Source organism: Ambystoma mexicanum, chromosome 6q, assembly GCF_040938575.1.
Source record: "Ambystoma mexicanum isolate Mex_15411 chromosome 6q, UKY_AmexF1_1, whole genome shotgun sequence".
Taxonomy (NCBI): Eukaryota; Metazoa; Chordata; class Amphibia; order Caudata; family Ambystomatidae; genus Ambystoma; species Ambystoma mexicanum.
In genome coordinates, this window is record NC_090937.1 from 1,563,943,711 (window position 1) to 1,563,966,989 (window position 23,279).

Sequence of the window (23,279 nt, forward strand, 5' to 3'; positions counted from 1 at the left end):
AACTTGTTGGAATCTACTTTCCAGCTCATCCAGTGGATATCTGCAATGTCTGACCCATTCTCTTATTCGATCAACAGTTTTAGGGAATACATGCATTGTAGTGCCTTCAGATTTAGCATGGGTCTTCGAAGGGCAACCGCTAATCGAACAGGCAGGCATTGTTGAAAATTCTGAAAAGTAAATATCAACATTATTATACAATCTTGATGAATAAAAATGTGATACAAAAGTAAATGAACCATACAATGTTCAATGCAAGGTTTGTTTTGGTCGCAGGAACTATACCAGTTCATCATGTGCGGCTTAGCATTTGCATAAATTGCAGAAATTTATAAATGATGTGACTAAACTCTGAACATGTGACTCGTCTCTTGGATGTTCTGTCTTGCACGAGAAGGAAACATGCTTACATTATAGACTGGACCCCCGAAGGATGCAATTCGATGACAATTGACACAGAAGAAGATAAATAGATCTATTGATAGCATAACAATGGAAACTCAAGTCAATATCAATGAGACCAATGAACATAGCACTATTGAGTACTCTACTCGCAAATCGATAGAAATTTAAAAATCTGCGAAATATGACTAGGAAACATGGCCTTACCTTGACCAACAAACAGTTGGATTCAGCAAGCCGAGCAGTATGTTGCAGGAGAACAGGTAGATGGCCACAAGTAGCACACTGACGAGTTTGCTCGAAGCGGTCACAGAAGTTCACGGATAGCACGACGACGAGCAGATTAGCATAGATCTCAGTGGTTCTCAGATAGCACGTTCAGGAGTTGACTTGCAAAGCACAAAGATGTTCTCATCAGACATATCAAGTGGTTTATAAAGTATTACAAACGGGTGTGTTTTTGAATGAATGACGTGTGTATGTCGTGGTATTATGTGGTTTACCGGGGGCCGGCCAGCGTGAGGGGGGGTCCTGGCCAGACACACGGAGTCTGAGGAGGCCATGTGAGTGATGGGCCCTTGGCGTGGGATACTTTTTGAAGCGTACATGCTGTTTGGCACCTTGGCCGTTCGCGCCACTGACAGCCCCCCATAGCAGCGCGCATCCACTGGTGCGAACCGCCTTTGATAGAGGAGGGGTGGGATGGATGGGCCTGGGGCGGGCAGATAAGGCACAGGAAGACTGCTGAATGGAGACACACTTGATTCATTTAAAAAATCGAAACAACCGTTGTTAAAATATATGTGGTGTTTTATTTTGTTTCTTTTTTTGATGGCACAAAAATACAAAACTTTACACATTGTAGAGGTCAGGTTGCAGCACAGTGAGGGAAAATCCCCTGTACTGACCGCTGTCACTCGGGAAAGTTTCTCTTATGGCACGAACGGCACAGGCGGCTATTACTCTTCGAACGTGGTGTCCAAGCCTCCCGTGAAGCCACCATGTAAAGGAACGATAGGCCACCAGCCGGTACAGACTGTGAAAAATGATGATACAGACTGTTTTTAAATGACCAAGATAAATTGATTAAACGTTTGTTGTCAATGACAATTCTTGTAACTAATGGCATTCTGCTCGGACAAATGCTATCTAGACACTGCACACTATTGAACGACTTTCATGCGTTACAATGATATGTAGATGTAATTTTGGATATAGGAGACGACCATGAAATAGTAGTGCCATCACAAGCAGATTATACTTACTCGTTACTCGGATTACGAGGACGAACAGTTGCGCGAAGTTCCCGCATCAGCACCATCATTATCCTCAACACGGACCGTGTGAGGCAGGCTGCCCTGAAGTCTGGCAGCTCGGTGATGCATTGCGGTCGTGGCTCGCCTTCCGAAATGTAGGCCACGCATCCCGAGTTTTCACAGCCGCAGCAGTTCTCCTCCTCGGTTGGCATTAGCTCACACCGATTGCATGTACACCAAGTGGAAACACCGTCCATGCGACTAGGTCCAGTGTCTTCATCCATTGATTCGTCCTGCCAACTGCCGTCCGAAGCCCCATCGTTTTCGCGTGTTTCCCTATCCAGTAGTTCCTCCTCGGTATACTCGGGCTTGTACATGTAGGGCATTATTGTAGCCATTGTGTGGTAAACAAACTAAAATAATTTATAGCGATGGTACAGGTGTTCACACGGGCTACAAGCGGCAAAGGTAGCTGACCAGAGCACAGAAACGAGTCACAGAATACTCAAAGTAACACAGAGAGGAATGGAATCGAAAATCTGCTGCTGTGTGTTGTGAAACGGTCTGTTTATACTTATTGAGGAAAGAGGCGTCTTGCCATTTCCATGGCGACACGTCATTAGCTGAAGCGCAGCGATTGTTGACACGAGACGTGCTTTGGCGTTGTGAAATGGGCGGTACGCGTCTGCTGATGACAGGCTCAGAGGCGGGGGATATGATTTAGTGCCGCAAAAGCATGTCAGCCAGGGCGATGGGGCAAGTGATAGGATTATCACAAAATGGCAGCGTCATGGTGCCTGTTTTCGCGTGTGTTTAATAGACGAAAACTCAGGTAAGGTCCATACGAAATTTTTCTAAAAATCGAGCGACTTAGGCTTGAAAACACATGGCCGACCCGTAGGGACAATAAACATTTTTGACCGAACCATTCCTTTAAGGTAAATAAAATGAAGGCTCTTTTGTTAAAGATGTCCCGGGAGGATACCTCATTGGCAACGTGCTCGCCTTGGAAGAAAGACGACACGAAGCAACACAGGTTCGATCTGTGGGTCCGCGCTTAGAAACCTCTGGGTATTTAAGCACGTTATAAATATGCAACAGACCACAACAACAAATAATTCTGTAACATCACCTCGATGCCTCCGGGCTGTGTGAGCGCTTTAAAAATGCAAATAAATAAATAAATGTGCAACAATCATTGACATGATCGGTGGATTTTCTGATTGTCAGAGTAATATAGTTAAAATACAAAGTTGTAAGTAAGAGAACATAAAGGGTGGGTAGAACCTAACTAATTAAATGACACGGGAAGCAGCAAAACAGTACAGAAATTCATTGACTGCAATATTCATATAGAAATGAACATTTTTTGTATTGGATTAATCTGATTTTATATGGAACATTAATAGAACACGGTGTGCACTCCCTGGATGGTCTCGGGGACATGGTCAGGGGACAGGCTGCTTGAATGGCTAGTTTACAGCTGCCTTTTGACATGGGAATTGGAGCAAGTTTAAGGAAGTGCAGAAGTAGGTGTATTCAGCTTGTATTTGGGGATAAGAAAGCAGGTGCGGTCTTGCGGGTTGAGGTCCTGTTAATGCAGAGATCCTTATAACAATTTTTCTTGTCAGCTAGGAGCCAGTAATGGAAGAGAGAGGGCACTACATGCATGCTATAAATATTCTGTAATTTTAGAGTCTGTGGCGGCGGACCCCTAAATACCTCAACCCAAGTGGGCTCACCACCTGAGAAACAACTGCATGCTTTGTACGTAAAGCAAGTTTATTGTACAATCATTCAGGGAGCAGTTACATGGTGAGGTGGAACCGAACTAAGCCGAGTCTCAACGAACCACATCAGTTGATACATTTTATACATTTTTGCAATAGTCCCAGATACTTTATTACTCTCCACCCCCCTCATGTGATTGGACAAAACCTCTTCAAAGAAATCGCATCTTTGTCCAATTCCTACATTCTCATTGGCAGCTGTTATCTTAACGACCATCTTTCGCTCAGGTGTAGAACAGGCGACCTTTTAGAATTTGTCCGTGGCAGGTCATGACTTAAACATTTGTATGCAAGCATAATTAATTACTAGTAATAACTGACCTAATCCCTTTTAACCTTAACTCTTAATTGCCCATGGTTCGCATAAATATTTCAAACAAACAAGTTCTCTTTGAATTCGTGATAACTATCTCATCCCCCGGTTCACTGGCTTCCATTGGAAGATTCTAATCTAAATAATTGCGATTTCATCCTGCACAGCACATCTGAAAATACAAGTAAAATTCCTGGGATTTAATCACTTTTGCCTCGAGCATTGATTCACCTCTCATGGTTTATTGCTAGTCAAAACAAACCGCAAAACCCTCTGTCAAGCTCCCATGCATTCAAGATTACATCCTGCCTTCTGCAATACTTATCAGACCATAAACCCCATAGCCGGCTCCTTTAGCTGAGCAGACCATCGCGAAGGTCGAATTTACTTATTTATCCATCCTTTGGCCTATGAAAACGCAGCAGAACAAGTTTCTCAAAAGTCAACCCATGACTGCTGTGTTTTAATCTGTTCATAAAAAGCCCACTACGTATGTTTTCCCAGTGTGCATGCATGTTTTACAAATACTATCGTCCCTTTTAAAGTGAATTCTTAAGTACAGGCCGTTCTCGCAGGCGCATTATAAAATAATCCTCATTGTCTGCTTCTGGGCACTCCATTGCACATTGTCTGAGTTGCGTTTATATTTCATTTGGCAGGTTTAGCATGTGTCTTTCTACATGCATGTAAAGCTAATATTTATCAGTTTAACCAAAAAGTGACACTAAGTAACATATCCCATTCACTTTTAACTATACTGGATACATATGAAATTGTAACATTGTGCCCAGTTTGCCCGACCCCCAGTCACAGTGCTTTCAACAAAACCCCCTCTTGTTTGTGGGCTCCTTTCCGGAACACCCCAACAAGTCTCCTATGGCTAATGTATTTTGCATGTTTTGCATTAAAAAAATGAAGGTAGGAAGTAGAGAACTGTTGTAATGTAGTCTTGTATTGCCACTGGCCTGGATGCTTGCTGTAGAATGTTGGTGCATGAATGCAGCTCAGGAGAATGTTGGGTGGATCTGTGTGTGAATGTTCTGCGAGTGTCAGTTGGGGGCCTGAGCTGGGTTGAATGGATGGCTGGTGGGTCAGCTCCTTTGTTAGTGATGTTTATACCTTCCCATGTCCATGTCAGTGTCTACGCGTGCTGTAACTATAATAAGAGTAACTGGAGTAATGTACAGATTTGTACATATGTGAATAAAGCCTTGCCTGGAACTAACTTAGTAGTGCACACTGAATGTCTAACATTAAGGCTTCACTACAAGAACATTGCTATAGTAGAGCCTGGAGGAAATTGTAGATATTGATGACAACATTTTTGTAACAGATTTTCTTAAAGACTGGAGACCTTTTGAGATGATTCTCAAGATATGTTGCACAGATCTGTTGAGTTGTCTTAAATATAAATAAGATCTTTCAATGAAAGTGCCAAGAAACTATCTGTATCTTGGTTAAAGAGTGCTAGGATAGGTGTATGATCGACTGTAGATTTCTGAGGAACAATCCAGAAGGATGCCAGTTTCCCAACCTTTGCTTATAAGAGGATAGACCTACAACAGTCGGAGGCTAAGCAAGTGAGGACCGTTTTGGTGCCTTTGTTGTGGGGTAGAATGCAGCTTGGTGATTGAGTAGGCTATGGAATTCAAAGCAAGTGTACCTAGGAAGTCTCCACACTCGCAGGGATTTTGGCAGTGCCACGGAAGTTGGAGATTGGTTGGTTGGTTATTGGAATCATCGGCAATTAAAAGGTTTTTGGGAAGTGCCTTCAGCTTTTATCATTTGCTGAATTCTGTGTTCGTGCAATAGAATGTGAAATCTTGAGGGGGGGGGAATGTTTCTTAGGCCTAGTAGTTACCATTAATCAGTATTGGTTGCCTAGCAACGATTGTTAGTATATTCTAGTGAAGGGCGATGCGAGTGTGGGTGTGTAGGTGTGTGTAGGTGTAGGTAGAGCCTGGTTAGTCTGACATCCAGGGGTACCATGAGCTATTTTGTAATCCCCCCAGCCAGCTGCTAACATAGAATGTGAAATTAACATGTTTGGCAATGTGTACTAAAGATCAATATGACACATATAGAAGATGCTTGAAACCTAATGGGTCAAATGTACGGACAAACGGCTTCGGCGTGCTTCTCATGAAGATGTTAGGTTTTTGGCACGATAAGTATTAACCCTTTGTTCACCAGAGGCATCTCCTGCTTACTGAGCAATGTGCATGCAATACTCATTAGCTACTTTTAGCCCTTGCTCTTCAAATCCGTATTTCAAACCTTGTACTGTATGTAGAAATAGCCAGTTGTGTTGTTTTTTAAACGTATGTTGCGATAGGCTACAACCTTACTGCCACTATTTGATACCCCATGAATGAGTTGTAGTGAGGACGTACTCATAAAAAATGATTGCTTTGGTGAAAAACGATTTTTAGAAATGGCACAACAATGATGCACCCGTTTGTCTGTAGGTGGTGTGGTTCTGATCTCTGGGACTGGCTCCAACTGCAAACTTGTGAATCCAGATGGATCCGAGATTGGCTGTGGAGGATGGGGTCACATGATGGGAGACGAGGGATCAGGTAAGGACACCGTGGAGGTGCCTTTGACCACTTTTGTATAACAATGTCTCATAACCCTCTGTGAGTCCAATATCAGCCTTCAGTACACAAAACAATATGGAAAGCGCCTAAATACCCATACCCTTGCATGCCATCATCATGGAGTATTCCCTCAACATGAGCCGCTTTCCAAAGTTTATGACTTACTGTTTTTCATTATTATAGTAGAACTTCTCAGAGCTGAATTTACTTTCATTAAAAGAAGGCAAAGGCAGTGTTGTGTTGAAAGGAGCATGGCAGCAGTCTCATAGCAGCATGGCCATGATTTATAAATGCAAACTCACACAAGTGACAAGATTCTATGTGTTCTGCTGGTTTCAGTAAGGTTAGAGGGCATTGTATGTCGTTTGCATAAAGGATTTATATTTTTGGATGGTTGGAATACATTTGTTTAATTACTTTGATTTGACGTTAATAATGGTATTGTGTCAAACAGTTACACACACTTGATTGTTTTAGCAAAAAGTAATTAAAGGAAGCGTGTGCCACATCAAATGTTTTATTTTATTGGTTGACTTGCTAGAATGGGCAACACAAATAGCATTTACATCGGTCTGCCAGCCACACCTGTGTGAAGCACCGAGAAGCCCAGAAGTAGCCTGTCTGCTACTCCAATGTCAAGCCAATCTCTCACCTTTTTGGCTTCATGTGGCAGCTCACCATCCTCTTCATTTTCTGTGCGAACCCCCAGACCATCATTTTAGCTCAGTCTCTTGCAACGAACCCTGGGCCATTTTGAAGGTTTGCATACTAGCCACTCTAAATGAAGGAATCTGTCACCAAAAATATCTTTGACGTAAAATATTCTGGATTAAAACTAAAAGACAAACCTGCTGCTTCTTTGAAGTCCTAAATTCTTTTCTTTTGAGGCGAATCCTATTCCACGTCTATCAAGTCTAACACTTAATGGTAAAACATTTCAAAGGTGGCAAATGTGTGCATTAACGTATTACGTAAACATGACCTTAGCTGGGCTAAAGTTGTGTAGTACTATTTTCGTTGCTGCTCTGTTGAATGCATGTTGTTGTCCCCTACAGCCTTTTGGATCGCACACCAAGCTGTGAAGATTGTCTTTGATTGCATTGACAATCTGGTCGTCCCACCTTACGACATTGGCTACGTGAAGGAAGCCATGTTTGATTACTTTCAGGTAAGAGGGCCATTGTTCTTAAACTCTGATGCTTTTTATTTTGTCCCAAAAAAAACCCTGCTCTTTAAGAATTTAAATACAATCAAAACAAGGGTGTGCTGGTGTCTCAAATCCTGAACGATTCTGTGGTTCAGGTTGTGCAGAGAAATAACTTTTCAAAAACAAAGTTCAGAGGTAATTTCGAAAGATGGGATGCATGTGAAGAAAAACTCTTTTGTTTCACCTCCCATTCGAGATCAAATAAATCTGAACTTTTTTAAAATTTTATTTATTGTTAACTCGCCATAGCCCGTAGGCATCAGGGCGCACATATACACAAGGACATTACAGCAGGAAAACAGAACAGAGAACAATCAAATCAAATGGGGAATTTATTCGAACAGTAAGGTTTTCAGATTTGTTTCTGAAAACTATACATTTTTATTCTGTCCGCAAGCTCACTGGGAGAGCGTTCCATGCTCTGGCAGCTCTCAGGGGGAAAGGATCTACCCTTTCCTCTAGGGAGTTTCGCACAGGGACAGGGAGACGTCACGCTGCGCAAGATCGCAGGGTCCTGCTGGGGTTGTGTTGCGTCAGTGATTGCTTAAGATAACCCGGATCATTACCATGTAGGAATTTGTGAGTCAGAGAGAGAATTTAGAATTGAATCCTCTTTTCCACATGCAGCCAATGAAGCGCCATCTGGAAATTGGTGATGTCTGGAGATTGTAGAGTATCCTAACTGCTTCATTCTGGATGACGTGTAGTTTATGGACATTTACCTTGCTGGGTCCACTAAGCAGGGCATTGCAATAATCCAGCCGGGGTATTATTATGGCTCTGTCTAAGGTCTTGCAGTTCTTATGTGAAATGAGTGGATTCATTTGACGTAAGACTTTGTGATGATAGTGGGAATTTTTAGCAGCGTTATTGACATGAGCCTCAGAGTTGAGTGATGCTTCCAAAATAGTGTCTAGTGTTTTTACCTTTTGTACAATTCTGACTTTCGTTACAGCAGCTTATGCATTACAGTAAAATCCTGGTAATTCTGCCCAGTTAATTGGTCCCGACTATTGGAGCTGCCTGTAGCAGCCACCACAACAGTCTGGTCTTCAACTGGGATGGAAAGCTTAGCTGCTTTTTACTATGTTATATCGTATGTTATAAATAAGTTCTGTACATTATGATTAATGTGCAGTTTCCATTGTCTTCAGTTTGCATAGGTAATTCTCAATTGTGATCACAACATATAGACAACATGGAGCAAGAACCAAGGAAAACACTTCAAAGGTGACTGATAAAAAAAAAGTTACACGCTCAATAAACAACATCAGACAAAAGCACATGTGACAGTTTTAAGGGAAATTGAACAAATGTATTTTTTTGTAATACATGCAAGAACCCTCTGCAAAGCTTGGGTCAGGTCCTAGAAACGGCAACATTTTAATGAGGGAGGGTGAATATCTACTGTACTTGAAAGTGGCATTTGGACACATCAGATTATCTTTTCTTTACTTTTTTTTTTATAGGTGCACATTGTCACTATTCTTGGCCAAAATTATCCTCGATGCGCAGCCAATATAGCCTTCTGATACGTTGCCATTTCAGTGCGGGAGAAAGTCCCTGCGGCACCTCTGTGGAGGGAATCTTGGTCATTTATTTCTGTACCCTGAACTAGCTAACTTTAATAATGTGAGGCATCGCCAAGTACGCAAATCTGTAGATGTGCTCCAGAGAGGCTCTTTGTCCTCTCGCAGAGGGTACATTATGTAGCCTGGTATTGTCTTGTGTGACTACAGTCACAATATTTGTGTTTAAGTGCAAATCTAGCCGACAGCAGATCTACCTGAAATATACTCTGGGGTACCAATGCCTTGACATCGCATCTCACTAAAATCCATTGTACTTGCACCGGTCCTTTTGTTTTTTGCAAGTTTGTCAGAGTGATCATGTTGTGGACGCCGAGGACTCCTCTCCCTGGGCACACCTGTTTGTTGACAGTTGTATCATGCAGACCAGCACTACAGACAAAATGGTGGACACAGATGTGAGCTATATATTGTCATTCTACCAGCTGAAGCCCTTGGGAAAGGCAATAAAGGATCTGACCAGACCAGGTAAGGCTGGAATACATGGGTGTCTGTGACTCTAGCTGGAATATGTTCCAGCCCAAACCCCAGGAACAGAACTGTGACTGTTAAGTGGCAACCACCAAGTGTTTGGATAGGTATCAAAAGTTAGATCAGATATGATTTGGCATTTATAACGTGCCTGTATACAAGCGTTTCTAGGCGCGGCAAGACAAGGAGGGGGAAACATAAGGAGGACACAACAACAATCCTACTAGGCCCTGTCATTCAAATCGCTCAAGTGTGGGGAAGTGAAAGCTGAGAAGTGCCGAGTGAGCAGGGGAGTGCAGGTTACTCAAAAGTGCAGCCAGCGTGTGGCTCAGTGCAGGTAACTCAAAAAGAGCAGCCAACATGTGGCTCATAAGTGCAGAGCGAAGGGACTGTAGAGTTGCAGATACAGACCGCAAGTGCTAGGGGAGCCGGAAGGCAGTGCGAAGTGCAACTGGACATGCAGTACAGAGGGTAGCCAGGTAAACAGTGCGTGGAGCAGTCAGGACATCAGCCGGGGAGAGGAAGAGAGAAAGTGGAAGCGAAGAGGAAGGTCTTAAGTTTCTTCTAGAACCAGAGGCGGTTCTGCTAAAATTTGAGGGAGGCTGTTCCAGAGGGAGGCCCTAGCCGAAGATGAAGATCTTCTCCAAACTCTCTGCTTGGAAAGGGGACTGACCCTCAGAGACTTGGAAGTGGATGAGCGGAGATCTTGAGATGGCAGGTGTTTAGGAAGAGAAAGTTGGAGGTGGCTCGATCCCAGGCCTCAGAAAGCCTTGTGGACGATGCGAAGGGTCTTGAACTTGATCCTTGCCGCCACTGGGAGCCAATGAAGAGATTTCAGAGCTGTAGAGATTCGATCCCTGGGCTTGAGGCCAAGGACAAGTCTTGCCGTCTTGTTCTGGATAAGTTGTAGAGGTCCGAGAGTATATGCAGGAAGATTTAGAAAGAGGCTGTTGCAGTAATCCAGCCTAGAGGACCAGAGCTCTGGAGACAGTGAGCTTCTGGGGGAAAGCGTGGAAAGGAAGAATACTCAGAGGTGGTGCAGCTGATAGTTTGACTTCTCAGAGATGTGAGCATCCTTCTCAGCCCACATTTTTTAATTCATTTATTGATATTTAGTTTATTACAAACTTTTACCATCATAATCCATCCCAAACCACACTCGATAAGATACAAAATTGAATTTTCTTCTTTCCATCACCTAAAAATCATCTGTTGTGTAAATCACCTAGACTTAATCATGTTTAATAACCATTGCTTCCCCCAATATTTTTTTGTTAAAAATGTCCTCCAAATAATTAATCATAACAAATGTCAACCTAAAATTGGTTCTTCCAATTAAGAATTCCAACCATTCATCAAACTTTGCTAACAGTTTACCTCGTATAAAATCACCCAGACATGTTATTGTCCAATCTCTCAATATAGGACACACCAAAGTTAAATGCTTCAAAGATTTGACAGTCCTTACATAATCGGCACAGCCCATCTACAAAACTCCCTTGCTTCCTAATTTTTAATAATTCCTTCGTTGGTAAAAGGTTCATTTGATGGTATGCACTAGGAAATGTTAACAAATATTTGGGGAGCATGTTTAGATATTTAATATCCCCAAAAAGATGCTCATACAGTTTATAGACCTTTCTCATTGTCCAGGTTTCGGTCCAATCATTACCCCATAGTCTTGACCGAATCTGGGTTAATTTTTAGTTGCATTTCTGATGTACCCTTGTCTGCAAGTATTTCTCTACACTGGAAATCCATGAAGTCATAACACTGTCATGTCCCGGGCCACCTTTTAATTTTCCAAATTGGGCTGGGCGGTCTTCATAAATTATTTTTCGAAATAAAGCTAAAGAGTTCCATACTACCCTAGCATAAATTGACAAAAGAACCAGCTCGTATATCTAATAACTGGCGAGGGTACACAATTTGGCATGTGTAAAACTTTACACCAAAAAATACCTTCAAAGGTCCTATGGGACACAAAATATTGCTTCTGCACCATAGCATAATATGGGTACCACTTTCTGATTGTAAAATGTCACTACCGGGGCCAATAATATTTGTTGCGAATCATTTTTCCTTGGGCTGCCAGATTCTAAGCTTTTAGTTTTCATTTCATAATTTGAAGCGTATCCTGTATATTCACATTTACGCTTATTCCTAAATATTTTATCAGTTCTACCAGTTGTATTGCCAGCTTTGCCAATGACCACCTGTGTTTCTTTTTCCCCTCTGTGGCTGCAGGATTAAGATTTATTATTTGACTGCATTTAATTATAGCCCGAGAATAACAAGGTCATCCGTGTAGAGTAACCGTCCCAGCGGGTTCCCTGCTATTCTCGGAGAAAAGGCTGTGGTGGAGTTTAGAGCCATCTCTAGACCTGAAATAAAAACATTGAATAAAGCTGGAGCCAATGGGCAATCTTGATTTAGCCCTCTATATGTACTGATCTTTTTAGTCACAAGGCCTGATTGATTTTTTTTTTTCAACTCTTTATTTCTCATTTTCAACAATATTCAACAAGCAGTATCATCATCATAAGTCATTGAACTGCAAAATATACAATAGCAGGAAGCAATACAGCAGAATTTCATACCATAACCCCATATCCCACCATATCAAAATGTAAAATTAACTTAAAACCAAACCAGATATATCAAACAAATAAAAGACAAACAAGACTACACAAAACAACCACATAAACAACAAAATTCCCCCCCCCATATGTAACCATTTCACTCCACTCTATAATTCAAGCTAGCATTATCCATAAAGGCCTGATTGATTTTAATCTTACCTGGACAGGCATTTCAGAGTAAAGCGCCTCCATAGCCAGGAATAGGCCACTCGGGCAATTCTAGGCTAACAGCTTACCCCAAAGCACGTCTCAGTTTATACCATCAAAAGCTTGTTCCTGGTCAATGAAGGCACAATAGAACTGTTTCTCTTCTTTCCTCGCCTTAATTTTCAGTAAATTAATCAAAAACATATTTAAATTACATCCCACTCCTTTTACAAATCCAGTCTGGCTGAGAACATAATGTCTGGTATTCATCGCCCATGCCGTTTGCCTTGTCAATAACAAAGACGCAAACAGTTTAGCGAGTATGTCTAAAGAGCAATTGGCCGATAGTTGTTTGGATCCAACCTGTTGCCTTTTTTAAAAGTTAGTACCACAACCGCAGACTTCCAAGAGGGATTAACTGTTTCTGTTCTAACAACTTGATAAAAAAATAGTGATGAAAATTATGCCCACTCCACCATTGCTGATTTCAACATCTCATTTGTTATTCCATCCGGGCCAGGAGCTTGGGATCTGCTGGCTTTCACGATTAAGTCTACTAATTTCTCTTCGGTAAATAGGATATCTCACTCAGTCTGATCTAATCTTAGTGGTTTTGCATGTTCTGAATTGGCAAACAACCTGCCAAAGTGCTCAACCCATTTCTCTTCAGAGACTGGATTGCTCTTGAGAGCTTGTTGGTTGGTTCCTATTGCATTTAAAACCTGCCACATTCTCCTTGTATTATTCGAAGACCGCAGTCTCAGCATCATTTTGGGCTAAAATTGTCAGGAACCAAGGGAGGAGAGGGTATCGACACTCTTCCCCCGAACCACAGACCCCAAATAGATCGACCCTTCCACTGTGGTTGACACAGGCGCCTGATTTTCAGTGTAACAGGTAACCACGTGGCAGCCAATGGGGGGGGGGATTAGGGAGAAGTTGTGGATGGGTATGGGGAAGGGAAACCGGAAAGAGGGCAAGGGTAGCGTAGTTGGATAGGTTTGGGGGAAGTTAGGAAAAGCAAGCATACTCCTAAACCAACACTACTGACCTTCTCTCACCACAACACCTGCCTGTGATCAGCACCTGTACCCTAACCTAAAAGACTCCTACCTGTACCTCATACCCTGCTACTGAAAGGTAGAACTCTTACAACATGGAACATAATGTAGCAGGCAAGCACATAGCATGTACGCACAACACATGGAACCTTGTGCAACACGAAAGCACATAACATGGATCTTAAAGCCACATAGGAGCACAGAACATAAGACTTAATGCGGCTTTGCAACACAAGACATAGAGCTTTTTGCAGAATGCGAAACACATTAACACAAGAGCAAGCGTTATGGCACAAACAGGGGTTTCCCCCTTCATGGAAAAAACAAACGCATGGTCCGTTGGGCAAGCCACAAAGCAAACAAACAGTACATTACATTCAAGGGTTTCTAGTATACGACATGTAGATGCATGAACCCTTTCTCCTAATGTAATGATAGCCAACACTAAACAGCCCCTTCTTATGTTGCTCTCCTAACTGGACTCCCGTGTTTCACTGTGGCTTGCTGTCTCTCTGTTAGCATAGGCAAATGTATGTCCGCGTGAAAGTTCATACAGCCCTACGCCCCAAACTTGATAGTACGAGCAGCGCACATTCAGCAAAAATGCACATAACCAGCCAGAGAAAACAATATGTAAGCACTTATCTGCTTGTCCTCGACCCTGCGGGGCAACCCGGACCTGAGGTTATGATGCAAAGCACTGGTCGGACCATCCTGCATCACCGCCGCAGCCCGGGAAGTAATAGTGCAGCATTCCTTCGGCGTCCTTTTCAGCTCCAGATTTTCCTAAATTCACAGCTGTGACTGCCCGTGCTGGAAACCTCTAATAATTTGCACCTGAGCTCGAGCGGCCGGCGCATTATGTAGTCCCTCACTTGCATCAGCTGTGCCAGTGCGCGAAGCTCAGAACTACTGATTTTCCCAAGGCTGCTGGTAAATGTAGTTCTCTGAGCCTAATATTTCCTCTGTACCGCACGCCTTTTCCTGCCCCAATCCCAATTCCTGACAAAAATGCCCTTGTGCGAAATCAGCCAGTTCTTATACCGCTGTCTGCGTCTTTTGTGGCATTATGATTTTATTAAAGCCGGCATATTCCTCAAAGCTTTAATGTCCTTATGTAATTTCCTCTTCTGTTTCCATAACTCTTTATCGAAAATATGTCTGGGTTTAAAATTCATATTCTTATTCCCTGATCGTACTACCATATAGCTTGCCAATAATGGGGTATAGTCTGTACTCATCCTCTGTTCATGCACTCCTTTCTGATATCTCTGAGACAGTTGTGTGATGTCTGTTAGGTTCAAGCAAGCCTATTATGACCTGGCTCGATCTAAACTTTCTCTGGCCAGGGTATATTGTTCTGCTCAACTGCCACGTTCTAGATCCTCCTCAAAAGGTCATGATCGCTATTTTGCATGGTTATTACTTCGAGCAACCATACCCTATTGAAGATATTCTGTGACACAAAATAACAGTCCAAAACAGAGTTCCGATTGCCTCTGTGACATGTCAATGCATTTGGAAAGTCCCCTTTCTCGCTTTCCTCCCCGATTGATCACACACCAAACTTCTTTCTTCCTTCACCAAGGACTCATGTTAGGCAAGATTGTATGTACTAACCCTGTGGGAGACTACACAAGCCTTGTCCTCTTGGCAATAGTTAACCAAACCTTTGGTATAGGCCTGTACTGCACAAGTTGGTAGTGTGACTGAGCAGTCGGGCTTATCTCAAGAGGGGTCAATGTGAGCTGTAGGGTAGTATTCAAATAACACTTGCACTCAAGGTTTCTTGATTAATTACAGTCAGTTTTAAAATAAACCTTCTTCAGAGGGAGCAATTGGCAACAATGAAAGTACACTTCAAAATACACTCCATTAGTTCAATAAATAAGTAGATAGATACCCTTTTGGGAGGGCACACAGATTTTCCTACACCCTGAGGTGACTTCAATTGCTAGGACACTGTGGACATTAATATCACTTTTCACACTTAACTGGTAATGCTGAAGTTGTGGCAAAAGGGAAAAGGTTAGGGAAGGAAACAATGGTTAACAAGTTTCTCAAACGGGTAAGCTCTTTTGAAACCCCGCCCCCCAATGTAATGTAGATTAACCCTGCTATACAAGTAAGGTATGTATGACTTTTGGAGGGATAGTTAAAAACACAAAGTCGGAGGTTAGAAAGGTCTTTCAGGGAGCCAGGACAGCCAGTGTCACTTGAGCAAAGTCTAGGGTAGCTGAAGCACTTCTTGAAGGTAAGTGAAAGTCTTGCACAATGATAGTTTTGTTGAAAAAGCCACAAGCTGGGAGGTTTGTGATGGGCAAAGCTGCAAGCAACTCTGCAGAGGGCAGCCAATGCAAGTCTCAACTGAGAGCAAGAAAGCTACACAACAAGAGGTAAGTACCCCTTAGTTCACAGTACCCTAGGTCTGAAGAAATGGTTCCAGCTGGCTTCTGTTCCTGTTGTAGCTCCTGCAGATCCTGTTATTCCTTAGTTCACAGTACCCTAGGTCTGAAGAAATGGTTCCAGCTGGCTTCTGTTCCTGTTGTAGCTCCTGCAGATCCTGTTATTCCTGGGCCTCAGTCGTGGGGACAATAGGGAGCGCGTCTGGGGTCTTCTTCACTACGATTCGAAGGTCGGCGGCAGCAATGGGAAAAGTTCAGATCAGCAGCATTTCTCGGTTTAGCACTACCGCAGTTCATGGAAACCTTGTCGACTTTCCTTGCTTCTGGGGTCCAGCACTCTGTTGAGGTGGCTCAGGCTTGATCAGCCCCGCTTCAAGGGAGTCTGGAAGATCTTACTGGAGCTCGGGTACAGCTTAAAAACGATGCACTGAATTCTGGTGTTCCTGTCCCCTGGCTCTCGGTTCCTGCAGCAGCAATGGAAGTACAGCCAGCAGAAAGAGGGGATTCAGTCAAGTTCGTCTTGGGGTCGATTGATCCAACCAACCTAAGGGGAGAAGTAGTCCTTTGCAGGGCTTCTGCAGGGCTTCTCTAGTTGAGGCGAATTCGGATCTTCACCACTGCAGCAGGTCTTCACCGAGCCAACCATCGGTCCAGGAGTTGCAGCAAGCTTCTCTTCCAAGTTCTTCTTCAGATTCCTTCATCCAGTGGTCGACTCTGCCTTCCTTGTAAAAGACCTCGCCTTTTATGCAAGTCTCTCCCAGTCATTCACAGCCTAGCTGTCACTCACACAGCAGGATGGCTGTCCTTCAAGGACAGCCAGCCAGCCAGCCAATCACCTCTGGGTGCAATCCTGTAACCAAGGAGACTAAGCACAGGGAGTTTCGGGCACCTCCCTTGCTTCCTGCCCTGCCAGACATGCTGGAGCCCGACACAGGCTTTACCAGTGAATCCCGGCAAAGACAAAACAAACAAAGGTACCAAACCTATTTTGGCGCGCAGAGTAAATCTCAAGAAGGACCTTTCCAACAAGAAATGGTGAAAAAAAGACGACCGGGGACATTTTGACAAAATGGGCACCCCTGGGTGCTATACTGCAACCTGCGGTATGGCACCCATGGGTGCTATACTGCAACCTGCGGTAAAAACACATAATGGAAGGAAAAAGTAAACCACTGCCACCAGCCATTAATTGTAGAAAGGGTAACATAAACATTTTACATGCGAAAGTAGACAAAGGACATACTAAGTAACCTTGCAGCACTCTATGGAAGATAGTGTGTGCTGTGTCTACAAAGTTACAAAAGGTAAGTAAATTCAAATTTCACTTTACTGCTCTTGGAAACAGAAGTTTATCCAAGAGAAAAGTTATTTAAACCTTAGAAATCCAAGGGATTTATCTGTGACACTGCACTACACTTGTCAGACTCCAAAACCAAAAGAAACAATGTTTAAATCAAAGAAAAATACATGAGAGAGTGGGAAAAAGGTCTCACTCTCTCCAGGATAACAATTAAAAGTCCTAAAGTCCAGCAAAAGGCAATTAGCACATTTCTGAGAATTCTCCCTATCAACTATGTTCAAATCCCCACACAAAGTAGTACAGGTATTCCAATTTTTACATGAGTGTACATTTGAGCAAGTACTCTTCAACAGAATATGTTTCGCACATTTTTATTTCCAGTATAAATGAAATACTACCAAAAGAGTAGTGCTCAAACGTGTGCACCCTTTCAATTGGATATATGGATTCAGAGAATATTCATCCACCACGGTCAACCCTGCACCATTCCTCATATTAGTAAGCAAACCCGCCATAGGGTGTCCCTTTGCCCCTTTTATCACACTATTTAGGAAGAAGCTCCGACCATCTAAAACAGGGATTGTTAGTCAACCAGGTCTCCTGGAGGCATAGGATATCAAATTGATCTATATTACATTCCGAGTTAATAAACAAATTGACAAATCCCCTGGTGTTCCAGGAGCCCATTGAAACAACACCCTCCTGGGTTGGTATGTGGCATTATCGTCTTCTATCCATAGAATGCCCTAGCCAAACATTCCCTCTTTCTTGGTGGGACTTTTTGTTCTATGATCCACCTTTTACAATCCCCTATTTGATTAAATGCATTCATTTGTTAGTCCCATTGATTTCCTGTGACACGTTTTATATGTATGAGGAGGAATTGAACTCGACTCCTTCTCCAGTGACACCTGATTGATCTACACCCCGGGATAAGGGTCTGTATTCTGCTCCCTCTCTACCATTCTTTTTAACAGTCCCATTCACTATTAATTTCTGTTGCATCAAATCCCAATGGGCGCAACAGTGGAGAGGCATCCAATAATAAGTTTAGAATCATATTTGAATTTTACATGTAGACAAACTATATCCGACTGTTTCTCATTCAGGAATTCAACAATCACCATGTCGGCTTCAGTGGTCCGTAACGTAGGTCTATGGTGGAAGAGCCACATCACATTATTGCGATTTAAAATCAACTCGTCCTCCATAAGAAGTATTCTTTGTAATGTTATGACAAACTCAGCATGTGAGGTTTCAACCATAGACTTGGCAATACTTTTTTCTTGTTATGTGTCTTAATTCTCTACAGTCTGCCAATAATGCTCCCTTTACAGCACTTTCAGGGTCTTTTCGAATTTGTTCGAGTTGTGAAAGCACACTATCCCCTACTTGCTCAGAGCTATGGCTCTTCGAAGTTGCCACCTTTTCCGTCATTCGATCATGAATACTTTATCAGCCAGTATCTTTTTTTCAGCCATAATTGTGAAATGTCTATTAGTCACCCTGAAGGGTCAGCTTGCTCTCCGGAGGCTCACAGCGCTCAGAAGGGGGGCCGTAAAGAAAAACATAATTCAAACCGTTTAATATTAGTTTCGTGCATTGCTATTCTTTTAAGGAGACTCACTGGCATCCGTGTACTGATAAGAATGCCTTGCTCCCTGCTTCCAAGGATATGTGAAGGAGGAAAACTGGCTTTTTTGTCTGGCTCCTCTTGCAATGTTTCAACATGTCTTTAATAACCTTGGACCATTGAAGCGGAATAATATCTACAGCAAAGCAGTTTTGCAAAGCAGCTGTCTCCGGCGACCTCCCTCGTCGTTCTGCTCTCGCCGTGTTCGTCGTGAATATCTCCTACCGATGCGCTTGTTGGGATGTCAGAGAGTTCGATAAATGTCTACAGTCCTTCCATGCCAGTTCTCGTTCAGCCTGGATTGCTTATCTGTTTGGTAAGATTCCCGTGTGTTTGTTCGCTCGGGTTCCGGACACATCGATTTAGCACTGAGGAGTTGTGTTTGTTGAGCTGTCTAGCTTGCACAACTCACGCCACTCTCCTCTAGGCCTCCAGTTCCTACTTCATCCGAGAGTAGGAAACAGAGGCATTAAAATCACAAAAAGCTGAAGATGTGATCACTCCTTTTTTCTGCTCCGCAGGTTATACCGATTTGCCCCAGTATCGTGTGGTCGACAAATAGTGCAGGTGCACTTCCGGTCTCAAGCTTGGAGTCAGCCTGGGGCACAATGGCACATGATGATGATGAGTGCCCAGGTGACGATGCAGGCTGCGGCGCAACAGAAGATGGAGGGCGCCACAGAGGTATACGCTTGATATCGGCCAGCAGTGATGCAGAATCTGCTGGACCACGTTGGGGTGCCCTTTGCCTTTCCTCTCTTATGGCAATCTCATCAGGCTTTGTTTCAGGATCAGGCAGTTTTTGTGGCAAAGAACTGGCAATTGCATTTTTCGTTTCTGGAGCCGCTACTGTCTCTTTCTGGTCTTTGTCCCGATCAGTCAAAGTGTCAAATGGCAGTGGGACTTTCTTGGCATGCGTGGCGTGAATCCACGCTTTCCGCCCATCCACGCGTATCGCTTTCTGCGTGGTCAAAAGGATTTGGTAGGGCCCACGCCACCTGGGTGCCAGCGATGTTTTCCGCTCATAATTTCTAATCAGCACCCAGGTTCCAGGCTCCAATGCATGTCCTGGACCAGTGTACCCCACCGGTAATGCCTCCTGAACCTGCTGATGAATCAAACGCAGTTTTTTTACTAACAAATTAGAATAAATGCTGAGTACAGGGTATTCTACCTCTCATTCTTTTCGGCTGGGGTGCACACCACACATTCGTCGGTCTTCCCATTATGATTTCGTATGGGGAGAGCCCAGTTCTGGCTTGCACTGATGTTCGCATAAACAGTAACGCTATTGGCAATGCATCTACCCAACTTAGCTTGCTGCCTGCACAAATCTTACTTACTTTGGATTTTAGGATGACGTTCAATAAGTCCAGCACTCATGGGATGCCTGGAGCAATGGAATCGCTTATCGATTTGGAGACCTGCACAAATCTGCAATATTACTGCACCTATAAAATGCGGACCATTGTCCGACCATATGACGCGGGCAGACCAAAGCGAGAGAGAAATACTCTTTTAGCATTACTTTTGCCGTGCTCATGGCTGTACAGTCTTTCAATGGATACGCTTCCACCCATTTTCTGAATGCACATATGATCACCAGAACATACTTCAGGTTTTGGCATCTCTCCATTTCTATGAAGTCAAAGTGGATCACTTCGAATTGCATAGAGGGAGGTCCGAAACTTCCTGTTGGAGTCAACGTTCCCTTCCCCACATTGTGCTGTAGTCACGTTATGCAGTTCTGTACTAGCCTTTCGGCATTCTTTTTTATGAGAGGATTTTCCCAGACCGTGGCTAAATGTTGGACTATTTTCTTCGCACAGATGCGGGTGGGACTGTGAGCCATTGTTACCATTGCATTTACATAAGCATTCGGCAACATCCAATTCCCGCTCTTCTTGTCCACCCAACAACCCTCCAAGTCTAGTTCTGCAGACCCCTTGCCCCATCCCTGTATTTCGTCGGCGGTAGCTTCCGCCTGCATCTCTCTAACAGTTGCAATTCCATTTTCTATCATACAGGGTACTGCCTTCGATTGTACTGTTAACATTTTTGTATTCAAATCAGTGGCAGTTTGTTTCGCAATACTGTCTGCAAATGCATTTCCTTCTCTCACTTTGCATGTCACCTTTTTATGCGCCTCACATTTCACTATCGCCAGGTGCTTTGGACACATAAGTGCAGACAGTAATCGTACAATAAAAGGGCCATGTTGAATTTTAGCCCCATGTGATGTTAGGAACCCTCTCTCGGCCCACAGTCGGCCGAAGTTATGAACCACGCCAAAGGCGTACTGGCTATCAGTGTAGGTATTTACGCTCAAGTTCTCTGAAATTTCACAAGCCCTTGTTAAGGCAATTATCTCTGCTGCTTGGGCAGAGTTGTATGGTATTCTTTTACTCTCCACAATACTTTTTAACGTGGTGATAGCGTATGCAGCGGTTGAAGTGCCGTCAGGTAATTTAAAGCAAGAACCATCACAAAACAGTTCTCCATCTGGTTCTTTTAGTGGCGTATCGTGTAGATCAATTCTCCCTTTTGTTTCATCCTCAGTAACCATTAAGCAATCATGGGGAGGTGATTCAGTCTCATCAATGTTTTCCCCAGGCATTGGCATTAATTCTGCTGGATTCAAAGCACTACACCTCATGATTTGGATGTGGGGGGGCGAACAATACAATTTCATATCTAGTCAATCTAGCAGAGGTGAGGTGAGGTGTTGCATCTGCGTTCTATTGAGTAGAACATCTACGGCATGTGGCAACATTAGAATTAAAGTGTGCCCCAATAACATTGTGGTAGTGTACGCGCTACAGGGTCCAGCGCGGAAGAAAAATAACCGCACAGCCTATTTCTTCCACCTTGTTCCTGTGTTAGGACAGACAACGTACATCCTTCGCTCTCATGCACAAACAGCCTAAAAACCTTTTCATAATTCGGTGTGCCCAAAACTGGAGCAGAACTCAAAATGGTTTTTAGCGAGTCAAATCCTCTCTGACATTCTTTATTCCACTGCAAAGTCATCACAGCATCCTTTTTTGTCAATTCCACCATTGGTTTTACAATTAAGGCGAAGTTCACAATCCATGGACTGCAATATGAAGCCATGCCAAGTATAGCTCTGACTTCCTTCTGCGTCTTTGGAATAGGCATACCAGAAATGCTCTCTATTCTCTCTGGCGTTAATCTTCTCCCTTCCTTTGAAAGTAAGTAACCCAAATAAGCCACTTCTTTCTGACAGTACTGGAATTTCTTTAAGCTTGCTTTATGGCCATGCGCAGCTAGATGGGTCAATAATGAGACAGTACCTTTTTACAAATTTCTTCTGTGTCAGCAGCGATTAACAAATCGTCAATGTATTGCAACAACACACAGTCTGCCGGTAATTCTAACATGTCTAGCTGTTCTTTCAATGCTCTACTGTATATGCTCTGACTTTCAGTATAGCCTTGTGGAATGCGTGTGAATGTGAATGATCGTCCTCCTAAAGTGAAAGCAAATAAATACCTGCTTTCTCTATGTACTGGAATGCTAAAGAAAGCGTTCTTCATATCGATGACACTAAAGTATTCTGCCAATGCAGGGATCATTGCCAATATCGTAGTGACATCTGGCACTAACGGAAATTGGGGATCTACTATTTTGTTTAGTGCATGAAGATCAATTATGAAACGGTACCTCATTACCCCCTTTCTTATACACCGGAAGAATGGGGCTGTTGCATACACTGCCTGTAATTTCTTCAATCACTCCCAATTTGGTCAAATCAGAAACAGTACTTTTCAATCCTTTCTCCCCTTCTGCTGAAATTTTATACTGTGGAATACGTGGTAATGTCACCCCTTCTTTCAAAACAATTTTCACTGGCTCTATTTTCAAGCATCCCTCATCATTGTCATTCATGGCCCAAATACAAGTTGGCACCTCACTCAATTCCCCTGTTAAAGATTTCGTCACAAATTCAGAAGTTGGCCCACTCTGAGGAGAAATAGTCAAAAATACCCCATCTGGTGTGCAGTGGATAACCGCGCTTAGCTTTTTCAATAGATTCAATCCTAGGAGGTTTTCCCCACAATTCTCTGTCAAAAGTAATGGACAATGTTCAGTAAAAGGCCCTATTGTCACTGTTACTGATTTGGACTCGGGATTTATTACTGGGGTGCCTGCGAACCCTACTGAGATATTTTGTCGCCCTGACAGAGGTATATCTGGAACCAAGTGATGATCTATCAAGCACCTCTGTGCCCCCGTGTCTGCGAGGAATCTATGCTCTGCATTCCCAACTTTCATTTCTACTTAGGGTCCTTTCTGATTCACGGGAATGGATACTGGTTCCGACCCCTGTCCTGGGCTGTCCTATTGGGGTAACAACACATCATCCGAGGTGTAATCACTACTATTACTATAGTATGCACCTGTCTGAGTATCAAAAATATTTCCGCCTCTTCCTCTGTTTC

At 43.2% G+C, this 23,279-nt stretch overlaps 1 protein-coding gene across 2 annotated transcripts in view; it reads left to right on the forward strand.

Annotated features, from left to right (window-relative positions):
- Positions 1-23,279, forward strand: part of NAGK (N-acetylglucosamine kinase) — a 460,912-nt gene that overhangs the window by 172,845 nt on the left and 264,788 nt on the right. For both annotated transcript variants that reach the window (XM_069632274.1, XM_069632275.1), the window contains exons 5-6: positions 6,230-6,340; positions 7,417-7,529. In XM_069632274.1, the coding sequence (XP_069488375.1) occupies positions 6,230-6,340; positions 7,417-7,529 (224 nt within the window). The remainder of the gene's footprint in view (positions 1-6,229; positions 6,341-7,416; positions 7,530-23,279) is intronic.